This window comes from Narcine bancroftii, chromosome 4, assembly GCF_036971445.1.
Source record: "Narcine bancroftii isolate sNarBan1 chromosome 4, sNarBan1.hap1, whole genome shotgun sequence".
NCBI lineage: Eukaryota > Metazoa > Chordata > Chondrichthyes > Torpediniformes > Narcinidae > Narcine > Narcine bancroftii.
Window position 1 is genome coordinate 3,222,061 of NC_091472.1, and position 22,731 is coordinate 3,244,791.

Consider the following 22,731-nt stretch of genomic DNA (forward strand, 5'->3'; position numbering starts at 1 on the left):
GCCTGGTGGAATAATGGAAGCAGAGAATTAAAGACACACCGATATTCAATGGGTAAATCATGTGTTGATGGTGCTATCATTTTCACATTTCGGGCCACAAATGTGACAACTCCTGCCTGCTTTGAACTCGCACCTTGAGGAAGGACTCAGGCACCAAACATCAGTTATGAGACCCAAACCAGAGGACATGGATTAAGGGTGAAAGGGGAAACGTTTAGGGGGAACTTCTTCAGAGAGGAAGTGTGAAGGAGAGTAGACATAAAAACGGGGCCTGCACAGACTAGAAGGGCCGAAGTGGCTCGTTCGGTCTTTGATCCTCCAAAATATTCCGTATAGAGTTTAAACTGGAGGCGGGGAAGCCTGTGGTTAAGGAGGAGATTTCCGAAGAAGAGCTTCATTGGGTCTGGTTGTGTGAGTGCGGTCGGGTGAAGATTATTCCGCGCTTGAATTGTCCGGCGGGAGGAATGAATTGCTGTGCACATCGGTCTTGGAAGACGGCTCTACAAAGCGGGTGCCATGCTCCCGCATTCCGGACTCCTCCCGCATTCCGGACTCCTTCCGCAATCCTCCCGCATTCCGGACTCCTCCCGCATTCCGGACTCCTTCCGCAATCCTCCCGCATTCCGGACTCCTCCCGCATTCAGGGCCGGGCGGTGGGATTCCCGCCTCTCTGGAACCGGGCTCCACTTCAATGAGTCTTCTCGGCCCATCTGCGCTGGCGGCAAATCGGGCTGCCCGTGTCCAATGGGTCCCATGCAGCTACTGACGGGGGCGAGGAACAACCCCCACCTCGGAGAGAAGTTGAACAGCGATGGAAGTTGCGTCTCCGAAAACTTTTCGGACTCCTGGTTGCCTTCAGCGCCTGGTCGTTGCTTCTGGCTGTTGATGCCCATGTATCTGGGCTGTTGGATGAAGGAGGAGCCCCAGGATGTTACAGATGCTCGGCCTGCCTTTCTCTGGTTTCTCCTTTGGAAGGATTGAGCCGTGTTGTGACCAGTTGACCACCCTCCCCACATCTTTGTTGCCGTCAGCGGCTGCCGTGTCCTGTGCGCCTCCCTTGGTCGCGGCGGGACCTGCCGAGCTCCTGCAGTCACCGCGTCCTGTTCTGCTCCCCCCTCTCCCCCTCCCCCTGCACACTGGGAGTGGCTTGTTTCCATGAGAGCTCTGCACCCCCCCACCACCCACCCCCAGTCCCACGCCAAATTCCCTCTGGACTCTCGCTTCCCTCTTTTATTCCAGCGGCCAACACCGCCCTGTCCGGGCACCCTTTTTGCAGGGGCACCACTCCGGCTCCGCCCCGCAGCGATTCAGGTAGGTGGACCAATGTTCCCCGGCAGCGCCCCGACCCTCGCTTCCCCTCTTTTCCATTAACACCCCTTCCCTTGACAGGATTTACCAAGACATTCGGGGGTGTCCGTCTCTGCGGAAAATCTGGGGAACTCGGGTCCGGACAGGGAGGGAGGGGAGCGGGTCCGGACAGGGAGGGAGGGGAGCGGGTCCGGACAGGGTGGGAGGGGAGCGGGTCCGGACAGGGAGGGAGGGGAGCGGGTCCGGACAGGGAGGGAGGGGAGCGGGTCCGGACAGGGAGGGAGGGGAGCGGGTCCGGACAGGGAGGGAGGGGAGCGGGTCCGGACAGGGAGGGAGGGGAGCGGGTCCGGACAGGGTGGGAGGGGAGCGGGTCCGGACAGGGAGGGAGGGGAGCGGGTCCGGACAGGGAGGGAGGGGAGCGGGTCCGGACAGGGAGGGAGGGGAGCGGGTCCGGACAGGGAGGGAGGGGAAAGGGACAGACTTAGCCCGACTGGGAAGGAAAACGAGCGAGTTGGGGAAGTGAGAGATCATGTCTGAAATGGGACCTTACAGATAAATCGAGGAGAAACCTCTCTCCCACCCAACCTTCATCACTTTATCTCTTCATAGGTGATGTGGAAAGAACTGATGGGTGGTCCCGATACAAAGGGGAATCCAACCAGCGGGAGATGGCGAAGAGTAACAAGGCCAGGGATAGAGAGATGGAGGTTGGGGGGGGGGGGGGATACAGAAGACCAGGGACATGGATGGGGGAATACAGAAGACCAGGGGCAGAGAGGGGGGTTATACAGAAGGCCAGGGACAGAGAGGTGGAGGAGGACTGGGTCAGACACGGACACCTTCTCCCATTTCAGGATGAAGAACCTTTCACCTGTGGCCCAGAAACTCCGCCCTTGTGGGAAAGAGATCCCGCGTGGTCCGGGACAGAGGAGAAGGGGGGGTGGGGTGGTCAGGTCCGCCAGAGGTAGAGTTCACCCAGTCTGGAGAAAGCGGCAATGTCCTTGGGGCAGACAGGCATGGTCCCCACGATAGACACAGAGCAGGACGGATCTCCCGAGATGAGCATCCCAAGTGCGAGAGATTGGGTCTGCCCAGAATGCAAGTGGGCTCATTGGAGAAAGTGATATGAGGTGCATGTGTGAGAGAGGCACAGATTGGAGTCGACAGAGACAGAGGGTGAGATCGAGAGGGGAAAAGATCGAAGAGAGAGTGAGATGTCTAGATACCTAGATAGGGAGAGAAATAGATAGATGGATGGATGGACAGAGATAGAGAGAGACAGACAGACAGACAGTGAGAGGATGGATGAATAGACAGATGGATAGATAGATAGAGATGCATATAGATAAATGGAGAGACACAGATAGAGAGATAGAGTGAGAGGGAGGATAGACAGATAAATATAGAGATAGATGAATGGATAGACAGAGAGATACATAGATAAAATGATTGATCAACTACTTTTTCTCCAAGTGGATGACCTCAGATTCACCGTCTTTGTACTCCATCTGTGGGAGAGAAATGGTCAGTCAACATTTCAAGGAGTTGGTTCTGTTTTCTGTTTCACAGAATATAGTACATTGTACTAACCCCTCCCTACCACTCCCTACCTCTATTTTTCTTCCATCTGTGTCCCTGTATATGAGTCTCTTCAATGCCCCCAATGTTCCAGCCTCCACCCCCATCCCTAACAAGGCATTTCAGCCCCCCACAACTCTCTGTGTAAAAAAAACTTACCCCGATGACTCCCCTAAACTTCTCTCCCTTCACTTTGTACACATGTTCCCTGATGTTTGCTGATCCTGCCCTGGGAAAATGGCACTGATGATGGATGGGAGGGGGTGTGTGACAGAGGGGAGGGGGGTGTATGATGGAGGGGAGGGGAGGGGTGTGATGGAGGGAAGGGCTATGTGATAGAGAGTTGAATGCGTTGCAACAGTCTGCAATCTCTTGTGGTCTTGGGTGGAGCAGTTCCCATCCCACATTGTGATGCACCCTGTCAGGGTGCTTTCACTTGGGCCCCTGTAGGAAGGGTAAGGGTCACAGGAATTTCATCAGTCATCTGACGAAGTAGGCGAGGTGGTGCGCTCTTTTAGCATTGATGTGGGTGGACCTGGACAGGCCTCTGGAAATGTTTACCCCAAGGGAATATAAAGCTGATAACTATCTCCATGTCAATACAGTCGATGCAGAGCTGAGAGTGAGATCTACCCCTCCTCCGGATGTTGATAACCTTGGTCTTACTGACAGAGCCATACATCACACCCTAGCCTGTCACACTGACTATGTGCTGTGGCCTTCCTTGGCCTGTGGTTTGGCTGGTGTATCTCCTGCCTTCTCTAGTGTCACCATTCAGCCACCTGACTGCTGTTTGATGTTGAGTGAAGTTCAGATTGAGCTGGTAACCCCGGACTTGCCAGGAACAAAGAAAATGCATGCTCATTAAACTGGACTTGCGGTGGGAAAATCTCCCTTGTCTGATATAAAGACTCATTCAGAGGGACAGGAGTGGGTTGGAGTTGAGAAAGAGCTGTCAACACAAAGAAAGCTTTATGCAGTGTCTGGGAGTCGGGCCGCAATGAATGTTTGTGACAAAGGATGGAGTGAGCTGGCACAGGATGGAGTGAGCTGGCACAGGATGGAGTGAGCTGGCACAGGATGGAGTGAGCTGGCACAGGATGGATCACGCATCAGCTTCTCGGCGATTCCAGAGCCACCGTCAGTAGAGACACATGGCCTTCAACCCATCAGGTCTCTACTGACCATTACTCAGCCACTCTGCCTTCTCCCTTTGGGTTACATGTAACACAAGTGGAACAATCTTTTGCAAACTTTTTTCAGCTATCGCCCCTCACCCCAGCTTAGGACTCTGCTCGAAGTTTATGAGCCTCCTTCCCTGTGAAGCAGTTTTGGTTTCTTTGTTCTTCTCTCCTACCAACCACATAAAAGACGTCAACAATATTCATTATCAATCTGGATAAGTGTGAAGTGATGCATCTTGAAAAGACAAACTGGAAGGCTGAGCACAGGGTTCATGGTCGGTTACTTAAGAGTGGAGATGAACAGAGGGACCTTGGGGTCCAAGTCCATACATCCTTTAAGGTCACCACACAGGTTGATAGGAGAGTTAAGAAGGCCTATGGGATGCTGGGATTCATTAATGGGGGGGGGGGGGATTGAGTTCAGGAGTAGAGAGCTCATGTTGCAACTCTACAAACCTCTGGTGAGCCCCCACTTGGAGACCGTGATTCAGCTGGTCAGCACACTTTTTAAAAATATTTTATTTAGTTTTAAAACTATGATACGTACAGTAAAAAAAAAGCAAATGATACAAATTGTCAATAAGGAATACAAGGTATATAACCCAATAAAACCCTAACTCACCTTACTATTATTACAACCCCATCCCCACTGTATCCCCTCCCTCTAACCATCTAATTACCCCCCCCAAAAAAAGAAAGAAAAAGGAGATGTGAACTACAATTAGATGATTCATTCCCATGTACTAGAGCAACACCACCACAGCGTGGCCAAAGAATTCAAAAATTTAAATCATATAACCCAAATGAGGGCTCCAAACTTTCCGATAAAAAAGATAATTAGCATGTAAATCACGCACGATTTTTTCCAGTGGTATACAGGATCTCAACTCCATTTGCCACCTATGTAAATTCAAATCGGTTTCATCTTTCCAAGTAATCGCAATATTGCTAATGTTAGTCTCAAAAATGCAATTTCAAATCTAGTTAATCTTAATCCAAAACATATCTTTTTAATATTACCTTGCAAAAATATTGAGGGGTCCATTGAAAATTTAACCTTAAAAATACCCAATTCCGTTTCAATTTCAAATGTTCTTTCTCGGTCAATTGAGTCTCTTGTAGAAATGAAATATCCACTTTCATCATGTTTGTAATCCAGTACTCGTTCCTTTTTATCGGATGATTAAGCCCTTTAACATTAAATGTCGCCAAATTCAAGTTATTCATTTTTTCCCCATTTAGAGTGGCACCCAACACAGCTAACCCTTACACAAATTAAAAGCTCCTAAAAAAACCCTTAAAACTATTAAAATATATATTTAAAAAACCTTCAAAAACAAACAAAAACCACCGTAGTGGTACCCCCTCCGCCCCCTCCATGGACCGGGTGAGGTTAAAACCACTAGTGGCAGATGACTTTGGAAGTTTCAGAGTTGTCCACCCCCCCCCCCCCCCAACTGATCGACTAAAGAAAATACAAAATTAAGACAGTCAGCCCAGAGACTCCATTCCACCAACAGCTTAATCTTCTCCTTCTTTCTCGATCAATCGATGTACTTCCGAAACCTTCACCATTCCCATTGCCATTCTTCTTTAAGTATACCTGCAACTTCGACTGCTTCTGCTACTCAAAACATGGTTGGTTATCTGGCAAGGAATTCTCTTTTTGGCTTGGCTTCGCGGACGAAGATTTATGGAGGGGTATGTCCACGTCTGCTGCAGGCTCGTTGGTGACTGACAAGTCCGATGCGGGACAGGCAGGCACGGTTGCAAGGGAAAATTGGTGGGTTGGGGTTGGGTGTTGGGTTTTTCCTCCTTTGTCTTTTATCAGTGAGGTGGGCTCTGCGGTCTTCTTCAAAGGAGGTTGCTGCCCGCCGAACTGTGAGGCACCAAGATGCACGGTTGGAGACGCTATCAGCCCACTGGCGGTGGTCAATGTGGCAGGCACCAAGAGATTTCTTTAGGCAGTCCTTGTACCTCTTTGGTGCACCTCTGGTGCAAGGAATTAGAAAAAGGTAAAGTATCACTCTCATTCTCGAAAAATTGAGCCTGGAAGTTCTCATATAAGATCACTTTCAATATCACAATTGATTTACAATCTATACCCCTTCTTCCACAACACTGCTTTCGCAGGATTAAATTCCTTGCATCACCTTATAACATCTTGACTCAAATCGGCATAGAAAACTCGGTTGCCTTGGTTCATCAAAGAATTCTGATTTTGACGAGATTTTTGTACTGCAAGATGTAAAATCATCTCACGGTCTTGATAGCACAAGCAAAGGATAAGACCTGTCCTAGGGGGTTGGTCTGGAAAGGGTTTTTTTCCTTATCGCTCTGTGTGCTCGATCTCATTCCAACCCCTCTGGGAATGCTTCACCCAACGTATCTGGGATCCATTTCTAAAAAAATTCCACCAGATCCGTTGTTCCTTCTATATCTTCTGGTAAACCTACTATCTTAACATTATTACATCAACTTTGATTTTCCAGTGAGTCAATTTTCTTTGTTAAAAACCACAGAACACATCTCCAACCTCCCATCCAATGAAGACATCTTTGAAGTACTGCTACAAAAAGGCAGGCCACAGCATAAAGGACCCCCCGTCGCCTTGGTCGCCCACCTCTTCTCACTGCTCCCAAGGAGCTCCAGGAGCCTGAAGATGAACACCCAGCGGTACAGAAACAACTTCTTCCCCTCCACCATCTGATTTTCAAATGGACAATGAATCCCAGACACTCCCTCACTTTCTCTTCTTTGGATTAATTCATTTAATGCAATTTTGCACCGATAAAGTTGCTGCAATCCAGCAAACCTTGTGACGTGTTCATGTCAATAAGTTCTGGTTCTGAAACCCACGAAGCCCAGCTGCTCTCCCCTCAAACAAGGAGAAGTGACAATGCAGTTTCTGTTTCTCTACTTCCTCATCTGTTTGAGGCCTCCCGCTTTGCCCTCCCATCATGGACTCCTGGCCCAGATCCTTCTCTAGCCCCTGCCCACGACGCTGGGCAGGGAGGAGCTGATGTGTTCCGTGGCTTCCTGCAAAGGGGAGTTGGCGACTTGAGTTACAGGGAGTGAATCACAGATGTTTGCAGATGCTTGCAGTCAAAACAAAGATGCTGGAGGAACTCAGCTGGTCTCACAGCGTCCATAGGAGGAAGAGACGTTTAGGCCTGAAATGTTAGTCATATATCTTTACTTCCTCTGGACGCTGTGAGACCGGCTGAGTCCCTCCAGCATCTCTACATTTTAATTGCAGGGAAAGGTTAAACAGGATATTCCCTGGAGTGTAGGAAAATGAGGGGAGATTTGATCGAGGTATTATAAGGGGGACAGACAGAGTCAATGTAGATCGGCTTTTTTCCACCAAGGGTAGGTAAGATGCACACCAGAGGACATGGGTGAAAGGGGAAAGGTTTAGGAGGAACTTCTTCATACAGAGTGTGTGGAACGAGCTGCCGGCTGCAGAAGAAGAATTTGGACAGGTACGTGGATGGGAGGGGTATGGAGGGTGATGGACTGGGTGCAGGTCAGTGGGACAAGGCAGAAGAAATGGTTCTGCACGGACTAGAAGGGTTGAAGGGGGCTCTTTCTGTGTTGTAATGTTTTATGGTTCTATGGGAACTGTTCTCTCTTCACGTCAGCAGACTTAGCTTTGCACGGACGAGAAGGGTTGAAGGGGCCTCTTTCTGTGTTGTAATGTTTTATGGTTCTATGGGAACTTTTGTGGTCAAGCTTTGCTGAAGGTGGTTAATTGTTTCTTGACAGTCTAGGCTAACCTGAGGCCAATGGAGGACTATGAGAAGTACCAAAGGAACTTCAAGGAGACCATTCTCCCCCATTTCATCAAAGGGATCTCTTCCATCTTGTCTGTGGTGGAGCTAGTGATCAGCATATCATCTGAGGAACTCAGCGGGCCTGCGTGTGCAGAGATTCAGGGGAAGGCTGAGGTGGCGCAGAGAGAGGTTCTGGCCGCAGAGGAGGCCGCCAGCAAGGTCCTCGACCTGGTCGACAGAGGCTGCGAAGAGCTGACCTCTCAACAGGGCAGGCTGAGCAGGAAGCAGGAAGAACTCCAAGCCAGGCTGACGTCCACACGGGGCCAGCTGGCAGATCTGGCTGAGGAGAGGAAGCGGATTGAGAGCCAGCTCCAAGTCGCCACTGTGCGGCTGAAGGAAGCTAAGCAGACCCTGGCATCAGCCAGGGCCAAACTGGGCGAGAAGCGGACAGGGAGGGACATTGGAATTGGGCTGATATTCGTTCTCCCCTGCATTGGTAAGTGGTGGCAATTCAGAATGCAGATACTCGTGTGTCCATCAAGTTGAAGCAACTGTCAGATTATACACATTTCCCCACTGATTTACCATTCAACCCATGCTCCCGACAACCCCAACAAGAGCACCCAGGTTCTTGCTCTCATCTACACCCTTGGGCTATTTTCAGTGGCCAAATGACCCACTGACCCTCATGTCTCTGGGACATGGACAGAACCAGAGAAACTGGGGGAAACCCATAACCACAGGGAGAACATGCAAAGTCCGCACAAAGACTGCCCATGATCAGGAACTATAAATCTCTCATGAGACCACACTTGGCGTATTCTGTTCAGTTCTGGTCACCTCATTACAGGAAGGATGTGGAAGCTATGGAGATGGTGCAGAGGAGATTTGCCAGGATGTTGCCTGGATTGGAAAATGTCTGGATAAATGTGAGGTGATGCATTTTGGAAAGACAAACCAGGAGGCTGAGCACAGGGTTAATGGTCAGTTACTTCAGAGTGTGGATGAACAGAGGGTCCTTGGGGTCCAAATCCATACATCCCTCAAGGTCGCCACACAGGTTGATAGGATAGTTAAGAAAGCCTATGGGATGCTGGGCTTCATTAATAGGGGGATTGAATTCAAGAGTTGAGAGATTCAAATCTCTGGTGAGACCACATTTAAGAGTATTGTGTTCAGTTCTGGATGCCTCATTACAAGAAGGATGTGGAAGCTGTGGAGAGGGGGCAGAGGAGGTTTACCAGGATGCTGCCGGGTTGGAAAAAAGTCTTGAGGCAAAGTTATCAGAGCTGGGACTTTTCTCTTTGACGCGCAGAAGGATGAGAGGAGACTTGATAGAATTCCACAAGCTTATGAGAGTCAGAGATAGGGTGGACAGCCAGCGCTTGACAGGGTGGACGGCCAGCATCTGTTTCCCAGGGCAGGATCAGCAAACACCAGAGGACGTGTGTACTGTGATGGGCCCAGAGGACTCCAAAACCCAGCAGCAATAGAAATTCACCAAGACAAAAGGTTACTTGAACAAAAGTTATTTTTAATTTTCTTTAAACATAAAAACAGGATCTGTAGCAGCTGCTCCACTGCTCCTGCAATAACACACACAACCAGATGGGTTGTGTTCAGTGAGCAGACTAGCTTATTGCAGGCTGCTGGGCTGCACTTATACTCCCAGCTTGGACCTGGCTGAGAACCGCGCTGGAGGGTGCTGATATCACCCGGGCATCACGTGGTCACCCAGCACAGGTTTCTGAGCCCCGTGCTGGGAGGAAGGGAAAACCCCTGACGGTGCCCTTTTGGCTGGCTGCCCTGCCGCGTGGCTTACAAGCGGGGCCGGTTCGCCTGCCTGTGGTGAGCTGCCGCCGGGCAGCCTCGCTTCTTGGGCTGGGATACGACCACGGGCTCGGTGGGATCAAGGTGCGCTGGCTTCAGCATGTCCACGGTAAACAGCTCCTGCCTGCTGCCAATGTCCAGCGTGAACGTAGAGCCGAAATGCTGTACAACCCTGTATGGCCCCTCGTATGGTCACTGCAGAGGTGCCGCAATTGGGCTCCGCTGAACTAAAACGTACTCCGCGGAAAGCAGTTCGCCAGGAACGTGAGATGGGCAGGTGCCATGCCTGCGGGGCAGTGGGAGTTGGAACGAGTCCAAGCGTGCCCTGACGTGAGGAAATAGTTCATGTGGCGACCACTGGGGATTGTGAGGTGCATTGATGAACTCACCAGGTAGTGCTAGTGGCGCACCGTAGTCCAGCTCAGATGATGATGCCTGCAGATCTTCCTTGGGAGTGTCCAGGAGCACACAAGGCAGTTTGTCCACCCAGTCGGGACCAGTGAGGCGGGCCATGAATGCCAACTTAAGGTGGCGGTGCAGATGTTCGACCAGTCCATTGGCCTGTGGGTGGTAGGTCGTGGTGCAGTGTAGCTGGATCCCCAAACTGTTGACGAGCTGTGCCCAGAGCACAGATGTGAACTGGGCGCCCCGATCGTTGGTGAGGTGACCTGGGACATCGAACCAGGTGACCCAACCATGCTATGGTGAATGTCTGCCAAAGCTGCCTGTCTTCCCTCTGACGAGCCTTGCTGTACTAACATTTGCTGTGAATTTTCTCTACTGTTAAGGACACTCCCCGTGGGTATAACTGTGTCTGCACCTATTGTCTTTCATTATTGTACCATGAGTTTCTGCTAATAAAAGCAATGATTATTGTTTGACCGCATCGTCTTTATCTACTTCATCAACTGGCACTTCAATTTTATTAGCAGAAATGGATGCAGCCCTTAAGCTCAAGCGGCTGATAATTGACCACTCTGCCCCAAGGGCCAGAGAAATTTTCAACCACTGGATTGCTTGTTTCAATTACTACATGGCTCGAAACAACGTGGTTGATGAGGCGATACAGTGGGGCCACCTGAAATCTCTGCTGGGTGAGGTCCCTTTCACCGTAATGCAAGGAGCTACCCCTCTGGCCATAGCCCAGGAACGTCTGACTGTTTACAATGCAGCGCCATGGAATGTGGTGCTTGCTCGACACCAGTTACTGAATGTGATGTCAGGGCAGTCAATGTGCAACAACACCGCAATGCCTTGAAGCTGGATGCTTTTGTCAACGGGATTGACTCCAGTTACATCCGACAGAGGCTGCTGGAGACGGAGCCCTTAACCTACAACCGGGCAGTCACTCTCGCCAAAATACTGACACCATTAGTGACTCCAAAAGGTACCCTTTTAAACTGGTATAACCCCCCATCAGCCTCAAAGGCTGTATAGGGTAGAGAGTTGCCAGAGCCTTAAATTTGCGGAGATATCCAGCGAACCGAAAGATATCGATGGCTTGTACTGAACTTACAAAAACTGTACGGGACAAGTGTAAAGTTACTTTAAATTTGCAGGGACATTGCCTGGCTGATGTGTAGCTCTTTATTATGCTGGAGCTCTGCGCCCCTGTGGTACTGGGGTTAGATAGTCAATCTCAGATGAACAGTGTAGTGTTAAATTTTGGTGGGCCACTACCCACACTTACCATCCCCTGCGCTATTTGCTGCGGTCTGTCCACATTAAAGATCGAAGTTCCTTCCCTTTTCAGTGATTTATCTCCCGAGTGTCGGCCGATTGCCATTAAGAGCTGTTCTTACAGCAAAGAGGATCATGAGTTTATCAAAGCGGAGACCCAGAGATTATTTAGAGGGAGTAATTGAACCTAGTAAGAGTCCGTGGTGGGCCCAAGTGGTAGTCGTGAAAAATCACACTAAGAAACGATTGGCTATTAACTACAGCCAATCAACCCTTACACTAACCTGGATGCCTACCCCCTGCCACGCATCAATGAAATGATTAATCAGATAGCGCAACACAAAGTGTACTCCACTATCGACCTCAAAGCAGCTTACCATCAAATCCCCATTTTAAAAAAAGGAACGACCCTATACAGCCTTTAAGGCTGATGGGGGGGGTTATATCAGTTTAAAATGGTACCTTTTAGGGTCACTAATGGTGTGTCCGTGTTTCAGAGGGAAATGGATAAGATTGTTAGGACGTACGAGTTACAGGGTACGTTTCCCTATCTGGATAATGTCACTATCTGTGGGAAAACACAGTCCGAGCACGACAACAACTTAAAGAAAATTTTAAAAACAGCTAAAGAACTCAACCTTACATTTAACGAGGGCAACTGTGTGTTCAACGCGACAGAGCTACCCATTCTGGGCTACATTGTCCGCAAGGGCGAAATTCATTCCAACCCGGAAAGAATGGCCCCCTTAAGAAGTTACCACCCCCAAACTCAGCAAAAGCCCTTAAAAGGTGTATGGGATTCTTTTCCTACAACTGCAAATGGGTTCGGGACTACGCCACGAAGGCACGCCCTCTGTTTGACACTAAATCTTTTCCTCTCTCTCCAATGGTCTTGAAGGCTTTCGAGAGAATTAAAGCTGATATTGCCAAAGCTGCACTCTCGTCCATTGACGAGGATGTCCCATTCCAAGTGGAAACTGATGCTTCAGATTGTGCTTTGGCAGGAACCCTTAATCAAAGAGACAGACCTGTGACATTCTTCTCCCGAACGTCACGCGGACCTGAACTTAAACATCCTGCCATTGAAAAAGAAGCCCAGGCTATTACTGAAGTTGTTCTCTACTGGAGACACTTTCTAGCTGGCAGAAAATTTACTCTTGTCACTGATCAGAAATCTGTAGCCTACATGTTCAGTACTAAACACAAAAGTAAGATCAAGAACGTTAAGATGGCACGCTGGGGAATAGAACCCTCAACTTATAATTATGAGACCAGTCCAGACCGGGCAGGTTAAATGATCTCTCTAATGCATTGTCACGATCTGCTGCTGGTGCTCAGCTGGAGGGGCTTAAAGAGATCCATAACAGACTGTGCCACCCAGAAGTCACGAGGTTCTTCCACTACATAAGGGCTAACAACCTTCCTTACTCTCTGGAGGAAGTCAGGAAACCGACTAAAAGCTGTCCTGTTTGTGCAGAATGCAAACCACAATACTTCAAAGCTCCAGAGGCCACTCTCATCAAGGCAACACGACCTTTTGAGAGGATTAGCTTAGATTTTAAATGGCCGTTACCTTCCAACAACAAAAATGTATATTTCCTTACTGTAATTGACGAATATTCCAGGTTTCCCTTTGCGATACCCTGCCCTGACGTCTCGTCAGCGTCTGTCATTAAGTCACTTGACAGAATTTTCAGCATTTTTTGGTTTTCCCAATGACATTCATACCGAGAGGCTCAACATTCATGAGCACTGAACTGCGGCGAGTCCTGCTACGAAAGGGGGTGCCACCAGCCGTACCACGAGCTACAACCCGCAGGGCAATGGGCAGGTTGAAAGGGCTAATGCTACAGTCTGGAAGACTGTTAATCTTGCTTTAAAAGCACATGGTTACCCTGTTACCCGGTGGCAGGAGGTGCTGCCTGAGGAACTACATTCTATTCAGTCTTTATTACTGCAACAAATCAAACACCTCATGAACGTGTGTTTGCCTTTCCTAGGAAATTAGAAACTGTGATGGACTGGCCAGCCTGTTTATCTGAGACTGGAACCGTGCTCCTGAAGAGCCACGCTCGGGCGCGTAAAACAGACCCCCTAGTTCAACCAGTTCAGCTACTGCATACCAACCCCAACTACGCTCATGTTAAATTCCCAGACGGGAGTACCGACACTGTACCTCTAAGAGATCTGGCCTTGCCTGGTTCACCCCTTCCTCACACCCCTACTCAGAGGGAGCCTGAGAGGTTGGACTCACCCCCCCCAGTCTGTGACCCCTAGTAAACTTTCAGATCGCCGTGCTGAGGCTCCACTGCCTCACGCTGGCGATTCTGGAGTGGGTCCAGAAGCCAGTCCTTCCCACACTACAGATCCAGGACCTGTACCAGTTCCCAAGGTTGCAAAGGAGCCACCTGTTTTGAGACGAAGCACCAGAATTCATAAACTACCTGATAGGCTGAAATATTCATAAAACATCTCATTATATTTCGATTGCTTGCTAGATACTGGCGTATTTTGGCTGTTAGAGTATCTCAAGGCCAAACATGGTATCCATGTATCGCTTGTTTCAGTCTTTCCTAGCAGCTGTCCTTTTGCTTTTAACCCTTCTGCCAGGGGGAGACTGTGGTGGATGTCTGCCAAGCTGCCTGTCTCCCCTCTGGCGAGCCTGGCTGTACTAACATTGACTGTGCATTACCTCTACTGTTAAGGACACTCCCCTTGGATATAACTGTATATGCACCTATTGTCTTTCATTATTGTACCATGAGATTCTGCTAATAAAAGCCATGATTATTATTTGACCACATCGTCTTTGTCTACTTCATCAACTGGCACTTCACATGCAACAGTGCTCGGGAGCAGGAGTTGGTGGAGGCGTCTGGCATTAGGATTGGCTTGGGCCAGCGAGTGGTGCGGTCCACCATCGTAAACAGGTAATGGTTGCCCCAGGAAATGGGTAAGGGCATGACGATGTCCACGTGAATGTGGCTGAACTGTTCCCGGATGTGCTCGAACTTCTGTACGGGTGCCCTGGTGTGCCTGTGCACCTTGGACATCTGGCAATGGGTGCATGTTCTGGCCCAGCCTGCGATCTGCTTCCGCAGCCCACGCCATACAAACCGTCCTGCCACTATCCGGACTGTGGACCTGATGGACGGATGTGAAAGGTCGTGGACGTGACGGAAGACCTACCTGTGCCACTGCTGGGGAACCACTGGTCACGGGTTGCCCATGGAGCTATCGCACGGGATGGTGCCTTCGCTGCTCGGAGTCGGGAGGTCTCAAAACCACAGGCCCGTGATGGCGGTCTTGAAGGCCCTCGTCTCCTCATCAGATTTCTGGTCCTGGGCGAGTTGGTTGAAGTCGAGGCCCGGCGTCAGCGCACAGATGGCCAGTCGCGAGAGTGCGATGGCAACCACATTGTCCTTCCCTGCCTTGTGTCAAATGTCGGTGGTAAATTCCGACATGAAGGAGAGGTGAGGCTGCTGGCGGGTTGACCAGGGATCCTTTGCCATCGTGAGCGCCTGGGTGAGGAGTTTGTAGACAGCTGGGAGAAAAGGGCGCGTAGGTGGGCCTTGTGTTGCGCCTGGTCCTTGCTGATGACGAGGATGTCATCCAAATAAATAAAGACGAAATCCAAGTCCCTGACCACAGAATCCATGAGGTGCTGGAAGGTCTGAGTGGCATTCTTGAGCCTGAACGGCATGCACAGGAATTCGAACAAGCCAAAGGGGGTGATGATGGCCATCTTGGGTATGTCCTCCGGGTGCACCGGGTCTGGTGATATCTGCGCACCAGGTCAACCTTGGAGAAAATCCTCGCACCGTGCAGGTTGGCTGTAAAGTCTTGGATGTGAGGGATGGGATAACGGTCAGGAACTGTTGCCTCGTTGAGCCATTGATAGTCTCTGCAGGGATGCCAGCCACCGGAGGCTTTCGGAACCAGGTGGAGCAGCGAGGCCCATTGGCTGTCGGACCTCTGAATGATCCCCAGTTCCAACAGGTGCGAAAACTGCTCCTTCACCACCTGGAGCTTATCAGGCGGGAGCCAGCGTGCCTTGGCGTGAACCAGTGAGCCCTGGGTGGGGATGTGGTGGAACACCCTGTGGCATGGTTAGGCAGCGGAGCTCTGTGGCTTGAGGAGTGTTGGGAACTCGTACAGAATTTGCTGGAACTCGTCTCTGGGCGTGCTGATCGTGGCCATCTGCGGTTGCTCCGCGCAGGAGGCATCGAGGCGAACAGCCTGGAAGGTACGGGCGTCCACCAGGCGCCTACCTCGAACGTCCACCAGAAACCCATGTGCGAGGAGGATGTCTGCACCCAGGATGGCGGTCGGGAGGGACGAGACGGTGAACCTCCATGTGAAATTTCATTGGCCGATCTGGAAGTGGACTGTCTTGTCTCCATACGTCCAGATTTCTGTTGCGTTGGCCGCACGGAGGGGAGGTCCATGAGGTCGGTTCCTGGAGTCTACGGCCGTGGCTGGGATGACGCTGTTCTGGGCTCCAGTGTCGAGGAACCGCTGGCTGTTGACTGAGTCCTGCAGGTAGAGGAGGCTGTGTACTTGGTCAGCCACCGCAGCCATTAACATCAGCTGGCCTGGTCATTTCCCTGGAATGACCAGGGCTGACGACAGTTCCGAGCCTTGGCTCCCCAGCACTGGTGATAGAAGCAGAGGCCTGGAGCGGATGCTTTGGCCTTGGTTATGCTCTTGTGGGCCCCTTCAGGGGCCGGATGCTCTACTGCAGCACTAGGCATGGTCGTGCCCGTGCCTCGTGACCTGCTGGACTGCTGAGCCCTCCGGCAAACGTCGGAACCATAGCTCTTGGGCCTTCTGTGCAACCTTCCTCAGGTCAGTGAAGCTCTCCTGGATCAGCAGTGGCCGGATGTCCCCAGGCATATGGTCAAGGAAAATACGCAGTTAGTGTGATCACCCATGAGCGTGAGCATCTCGTTCATCAGGTCCATCAGGGACCTGTCCTTCAGGGCATCGAGGTGCAGCATCCAAGCGCCACACTAGTGCCTGGATAGTCCGAGGGATCCGGTAAGCACTCGCTCGATGGTCTTGTATTTGTCTTCGGCAGGTGTGTGCTGAAGGAGGTGCAGCACGTGTCTGGCGATGGCCTGGTCCACGGCAGTGACCACATGGTAGAATTTGGTCATGTCGGATGAAATCTGGCGGAGGTGAAACTGAGCCTCCGCGTGGCCGAACCAGGTGTCCGGCTCCAGAATTCAGGCAGTTTCATGGCTATAGCTCTGATCCCAGGCTCGCTTATGATGGGTTCAAAGACGTTTGAACCAGTCAGTCACCAATTGTAGTGGTAGCTACACTGCTTCTGAAAGAACATACACAACCAGACGGGTTGAGCTCAGTGAGCAGACTAGTTTATTGCAGGCTGCTGGGCTGTACTTATACTCCCCAGCCCGGACCTGGCTGAGAACCCCGCTGGAGTGCGCTGACGTCACCCAGGCATCACGTGGTCCCCTAGCGTGGGCTTCTGAGCCCCGTGCTGGGAGGAAGGGAAAATCCCCAACGGTGCCATTTTGGCCGGCTGCCCCGCCAGTTTAATTGCAACATCATGGGCTTACAAACAGGGCTGGTTTGCCTGCCTAATGGTGAGCCGCCACAGATCAAACTTTAACTTATTACTATTAACTTTCTTTCTTTGGTTTGGCTTCACGGACGAAGATTTATGGAGGGGGTAAATGTCCACGTCAGCTGCAGGCTCGTTTATGGCTGACAAGTCCGATGCGGGACAGGCAGACACGGTTGCAGCGGTTGCAGGGGAAAATTGGTTGGTTGGGGTTGGGTGTTGGGTTTTTCCTCCTTTGCCTTTTGTCAGTGAGGTGGGCTCTGCGGTCTTCTTCAAAGGAGGTTGCTGCCCGCCAAACTGTGAGGCGCCAAGATGCACGGTTTGAGGCGATATCAGCCCACTGGCGGTGGTCAATGTGGCAGGCACCAAGAGATTTCTTTGGGCAGTCCTTGTACCTCTTCTTTGGTGCACCTCTGTCACGGTGGCCAGTGGAGAGCTCGCCATATAACACGATCTTGGGAAGGCGATGGTCCTCCATTCTGGAGACGTGACCCACCCAGCGCAGCTGGATCTTCAGCAGCGTGGACTCGATGCTGTCGACCTCTGCCATCTCGAGTACTTCGACGTTAGGGATGAAAGCGCTCCAATGAATGTTGAGGATGGAGCGGAGACAACGCTGGTGGAAGCATTCTAGGAGCCGTAGGTGATGCCGGTAGAGGACCCATGATTCGGAGCCAAACAGGAGTGTGGGTATGACAACGGCTCTGTATACGCTTATCTTTGTGAGGTTTTTCAGTTGGTTGTTTTTCCAGACTCTTTTGTGTAGTCTTCCAAAGGCGCTATTTGCATTGGCGAGTCTGTTGTCTATCTCGTTGTCGATCCTTGCATCTGATGAAATGGTGCAGCCGAGATAGGTAAACTGGTTGACCGTTTTGAGTTTTGTGTGCCCGATGGAGATGTGGGGGGGCTGGTAGTCATGGTGGGGAGCTGGCTGATGGAGGACCTCACTTTTCTTCAGGCTGACTTCCAGGCCAAACATTTTGGCAGTTTCCGCAAAACAGGACGTCAAGCGCTGAAGAGCTGGCTCTGAATGGGCAACTAAAGCGGCATCGTCTGCAAAGAGTAGTTCACGGACAAGTTTCTCTTGTGTCTTGGTGTGAGCTTGCAGGCGCCTCAGATTGAAGAGACTGCCATCCGTGCGGTACCGGATGTAAACAGCGTCTTTAGCCTAAATTAACCCCCTTCTAATTCTAAGCGTGTGTGTAAGTTCAGAAAAGTTCATTGATTCACAGCCCAGCCTCACTTCTCACTCTTCCAAGTTCACCGATAACAGACAATTCTTATACTGTGTACAAAATTTAATATTTATTAAGTTTACCAGGTTTTGTTGCTTGAAAGGTAAATGGTTACCACTCAGGAAGGTTCTTGTTGGTTTTCGGAGAGAGATTTGTTGCTCGTTGGACACACACAAACTGATTCCTTCCGATCAGCCACGTCAGTGCCTTTTGCTGAAGAAACTTGCCCCATCAGGGTTTTCCAGACGTTAACCCCTTTCTTTCAGGCCACCACAGAGGTCCTTTCCTGTTTCTCTTATCTCAGGCAAACATTATTAAGCCAACCCTCTCCTCTTGAATGGACAAGGGTTTTGAACAGGCTAAACCAAGAACTCACAACTCGTCTTCAAAATGGGGTTTTTAAAACAAGCTGCCAGCTTGCTGTGTTGTTGAAACCAGTTCTCTCTCTCTCTCAACCTTCTGATTCTGTTCATTTTTTGCTTTCGAAAATAATAATCCATTACTCCACAGCATGTCCAATTAACACCTACTTGTGAAGTCCTTCACCAAAAGCAGTTTCCATTGTCTTACAAAAGCACTGGGAGCCTGGACTGTCCTGAGCTTGACCAGAGCTTTGGCATTTTAAATGAAATCTTTTTTGAAGTGTTTGTGACCTAACTAAAAAAAGCCCCACAATTTATCTGCCAAAAACGTATCAATACATAATATAAAATATAACATAATCTGTCATAGTACAAAGAGAAGGAAGTGAAGTTTATGGAAGGCAGCAGGGGTATATTTTTTTACACAGAGTCATGGGGCCCTGGAATGTGTTGCCAGGGATGGTGGTGGAGGCTAGAACATTAGGGGCATTTAAGAGACTTTTAGATGGGCACATGGATGGAAGAAAAATAGAATATTATGAGGTATGTAGGGCTTTTTAAATGCACAACATCATGGGCCAAAAGGCCTGTACTGTGCTGTAATGTTCTATGATCAATATATAGAGGTACCAACAAGAGAGGATGCAATACTTGATCTCCTGTTAGGGAACAAGACAGATCAGGTGATAGATGTATGTGTAGGTGAACATTTTGGGTCCAGTGTCCATAATGTCATGAGTTTCAAGTTAATTATGGATAAGGATGTCTGGTGCTTGGGTTGAAATTCTAAATTGGAGGAAGGCCAATTTTGTGGAAATGAGTAAGAATATTGAATGCGTGGATTGGGATATGTTGCTTTCTGGAAAGGGTGTGTTCAGTAGTGGAAAGCCTTCAAAGTTTGCATGTTCCTATCAGGATTAAAGGCAAAGTTACCAGGCAGAAGGAACCCTGCTTTTTAAGGGATATTGGTGGTCGGGTTGAGAAGAAGAGGGAGTTGTGTAACAGGTATAGGCACCAAGGAGCTAATGAGGTACAAGAAGAGTATAGGAAATGCAAGAAAAAACTCAAAAAGGAAATCAGGAAGGCAAAGGGAAGCCATGAGGTTGCTCTGGCAGATCATGTGAAGGAAAACCTGAAGGGTTTCTACAAGTATATTAAGAGTAAAAGGATAGTAAGGGACAAAATTGGTCCCCTAGAGGATCAGAGTGGTCAGGTATGTGTGGAGCCTCACAAGATGGGGGAGATCGTAAACAGTTTAATTGCATCAGTATTTACTCAGGAAACTGGTATAGTACACAAGGAAGGATGGAAAACAAGCAGTAGTGAGATAGTCAAATGGATTGAACATTGGCTGAAAGGGAGAGGCCAGAGAGTGGTAGTGGATAATTGTCTGTCAGGTTGGAGGCTGGTGACCAGTGGTGTGCCTCAAGGATCTGTATTGGGCCCATTGTTGTTTGTTATATACATTAATGATCTAGATGATGGGGTGGTGAATTGGATTAGTAAATATGCAGACGATACTAAGATAGGTGGAATAGTGGATGATGAAGAAGGTTTTCAAGGATTGCAGAGGGATTTGGGCTGCTTAGAAAAGTGGGCTGAAAAATGGCAGATGGAATTTAATGCTGATAAGTGTGAGGTGCTTCATTTTGGTAAGAAGAATCAGAACAGGACATACGTGGTAAATGGGAGAGCATTGAGGAATACAGAAGAGCAGAAAGATTTAGGAGTAACGGTACATCGTTCCCTTAAGGTAGAAACTCACGTGAATAGGGTGGTGAAGAAGGCTTTTAGTATGCTGGCCTTTATCAATCATTGCATGGAATATAGGAGTTGGGAGGTGATGTTGAGATTGTATAAGACGTTGGTGCGGCCTAATTTGGAGTTCTGTGTGCAGTTCTGGTCGCCCAATTATAGGAAGGATATAAACAGAGTGGAGAGAGTGCAGAGAAGGTTTACCAGAATGTTACCTGGGTTTAAGCATCTAGAGTATAGGGAGAGATTGGACAGATTAGGTCTTTATTCTTTGGAGCGTAGAAGGTTGAGAGGGGATTTGATAGAAGTATTTAAGATTATGAAAGGGATAGACAGAGTGGATGTGGATAGACTATTTCCGTTAAGAGGAGGAAAGATTAAAACAAGAGGACATGAGTTAAGAATTAAGGGGCAGAGGTTTAGAGGTAACATGAGGGGGAACTTCTTTACTCAGAGAGTGGTAGCCGTGTGGAATGAGCTTCCGGGAGAAATAGTGGCGGCGGAGTCAATTGTATTATTTAAGAAAAGGTTGGACAGGTATATGGATGAGAAGAAGATGGAGGGTTATGGGCATTGTGCAGGGAGGTGGGACTAGATAGGGGTGTGTGGTTCGGTGTGGACTAGAAGGGCCTAATGGCCTGTTTCCGTGCTGTAATTGTTATGTTAAGGAGGGTGTGCAAACTCCACACAGACAGCACCCAAGGTTGGGATTCAACCCAAGTCTCTGGAGCTAAGGCAGAGGCTCTTCCTGATTGGACCATCCCAAATGGTCATATGGCAGGCAGGCTGCTCCATAACAATGCACTGACAAATGGGGCTGGGGGATGGAGGGTGGAAGGGAAGGGGGGAGAGACAAGAGCGAGGGGAAAGCAGGAGGGGAAGGGAAGGCAGAAAGGGAACTAGGAAGAGGAAGTTTTAATGGGGGGGGAGGGGAGGCAAAGCAGAAGGTAAGGGGTGGAAGAGGGAGGGGAGGGGCGTGGGAGAAGGAGGGGAAGGGAAGGGGGTGGAGGGGGAAGGGAAGGGGGTGGAGGGGGATGGGGACAGGGATGTGGAGAAGGGGGAAGAGGGGAGGGGGTTGGAAGGTGAAGGGAAATAGGTGGGAAGGGGAGGGGAAGGGATAGGGGAAGTGGAGGGGGTGGAAGGGGAAGGGGAAAGGGATGGTAGAAGTGGAGAGGAAGAAGAAAGGGGAGGTGGAAGGGAAAGAGAGAAGGGGGGAAGGAGAAACAGTCGCAGGGTGGAGCTGTGAGCAAACCTGGAGGCAGGGTAGGCTCAGCAGGCAGGATGAATCCATGATTCATCAGCACCCTGTCTGGGCCCTTTGGGACTGAAATAGCGTTGGTTGGGGGGGGGGGGGGTGATGGGGCGGCTGGGTCGGTGTGACTGGCTCAGCCAGTCTTTCCCCCATTCCCCTAAAGGACCTCTGCCCTCTCCGCCAGGAATCCCCATGGCCGTGGCCTTCGAGAAGGAGCGGGCGTGCAGCGAGTGGGAAGTGGAGGATGCCTCAAAGGAGCTTTCCCTGCTGAGCGCTGCCATGAAGCGGGATGAGGACCACCTGGATAGAATGGGCAGGCAGATGCCGGAGCTGGAGACTGAGGCGGAGAAGGGTGCCGAGACGGTGGGCAAGGTGAAGGGAGAGCTGCTGCAAACCAAGGAGATCCGCGCATCGCTGGCCGGCACACAGGGAGAGCTGAGGAGCTGCACCCACTATCTGTCCATGCTGCACGGACGCCTGAAGACGCTGAATGATCAGAGTCGCCACTTGTACAGCCTGCAACCTCTCCTGCCCTTGATCATTGGTACCTGCGAACAGGCTCGGCAGCCAGTGTCAGGGAACGAGTTCCTCCTCACCGCAACACAAGCGCACACGGCCCTGCAAGCTCTGGGCACTGCGCTCCCCAGACTGAAGGAAAGGGAGCAGGCACAGTGTAATGAGAAGTTCTAACAGAAGGTCAGGTCAACTGTCATCTGACTGTACACGTACAACCCGATGAAACAGCATTCTCCGGTCCTTGGTGAAAAACGCGCAGACCCACACCCAGACATTACACACGTACAGACAAACAATACACGTGCAGAACAAGGATTCTTATATGCAAATAAATAAATAAATATGAGAGTCTCGGAGGGTCAGGGTGAACAGTTCCTTTGGTCGTTCACCATTCTCCCTGCCCATGGGGAGAAGCTGCTCCTCAGCCTGGTGGTGCTGGCTCTGATCCTCCTGGATCTCTTCCCTGATGGGAGCAACTGAAATTTGCTGTGATCGGGGTGGAAGGCGGGGCCTCTTCAGACAACGATCCTAATAGATCACATCGGTAAGCAGGAATGCAGGGGTCAGGTTGGGAGAGTCCAGTGATCCTCTCTGCCACTCTTATAGTCCTGTGGATTGACCTCCGATCAATTTCTCTGCAGCGACTGTACCACACGGTGATGCTG

General features: G+C 50.2%; 2 protein-coding genes across 5 annotated transcripts in view; one reads left to right on the forward strand and one right to left on the reverse strand.

Annotated features, from left to right (window-relative positions):
- The first annotated feature begins 607 nt into the window (after positions 1–607).
- Positions 608–22,417, forward strand: LOC138760291 (ribosome-binding protein 1-like). Of its 4 annotated transcripts, none has more exons than XM_069930662.1 (3): positions 608–1,311; positions 7,844–8,342; positions 21,735–22,417. In XM_069930662.1, exons 1-3 carry the CDS (start codon positions 1,156–1,158, stop codon positions 22,238–22,240), a joined length of 1,161 nt encoding a protein of 386 aa, XP_069786763.1. In that variant the 5' UTR covers positions 608–1,155; the 3' UTR covers positions 22,241–22,417. The 4 variants fall into 4 exon arrangements, with proteins under 4 accessions (XP_069786763.1, XP_069786764.1, XP_069786765.1 ...); XM_069930663.1 differs by having other exon boundaries at positions 1,228–1,311; positions 7,839–8,342; XM_069930664.1 differs by lacking the exon at positions 608–1,311 and adding an exon at positions 7,013–7,555 and having other exon boundaries at positions 7,839–8,342.
- The window catches only part of LOC138760292 (butyrophilin-like protein 8), an 88,011-nt gene continuing 66,976 nt past the window's right edge, over positions 1,697–22,731 (reverse strand). Inside the window, exon 7 of the mRNA XM_069930670.1 lies at positions 1,697–2,816. The gene's annotated coding sequence lies outside the window, so the exon portion shown is untranslated. The remainder of the gene's footprint in view (positions 2,817–22,731) is intronic.

Bases quoted from the DNA above. Each gene is read 5' to 3' on its own strand.
- LOC138760291 (XM_069930662.1), top strand. From the start codon at position 1,156: ATGAGAGCTCTGCACCCCCCCACCACCCACCCCCAGTCCCACGCCAAA. The intron at 1,312-7,843 runs GTAGGTGGACCA...TTGACAGTCTAG, and splicing joins TCCGCCCCGCAGCGATTCAG to GCTAACCTGAGGCCAATGGA. The intron at 8,343-21,734 runs GTAAGTGGTGGC...CCTCTCCGCCAG, and splicing joins ATTCGTTCTCCCCTGCATTG to GAATCCCCATGGCCGTGGCC.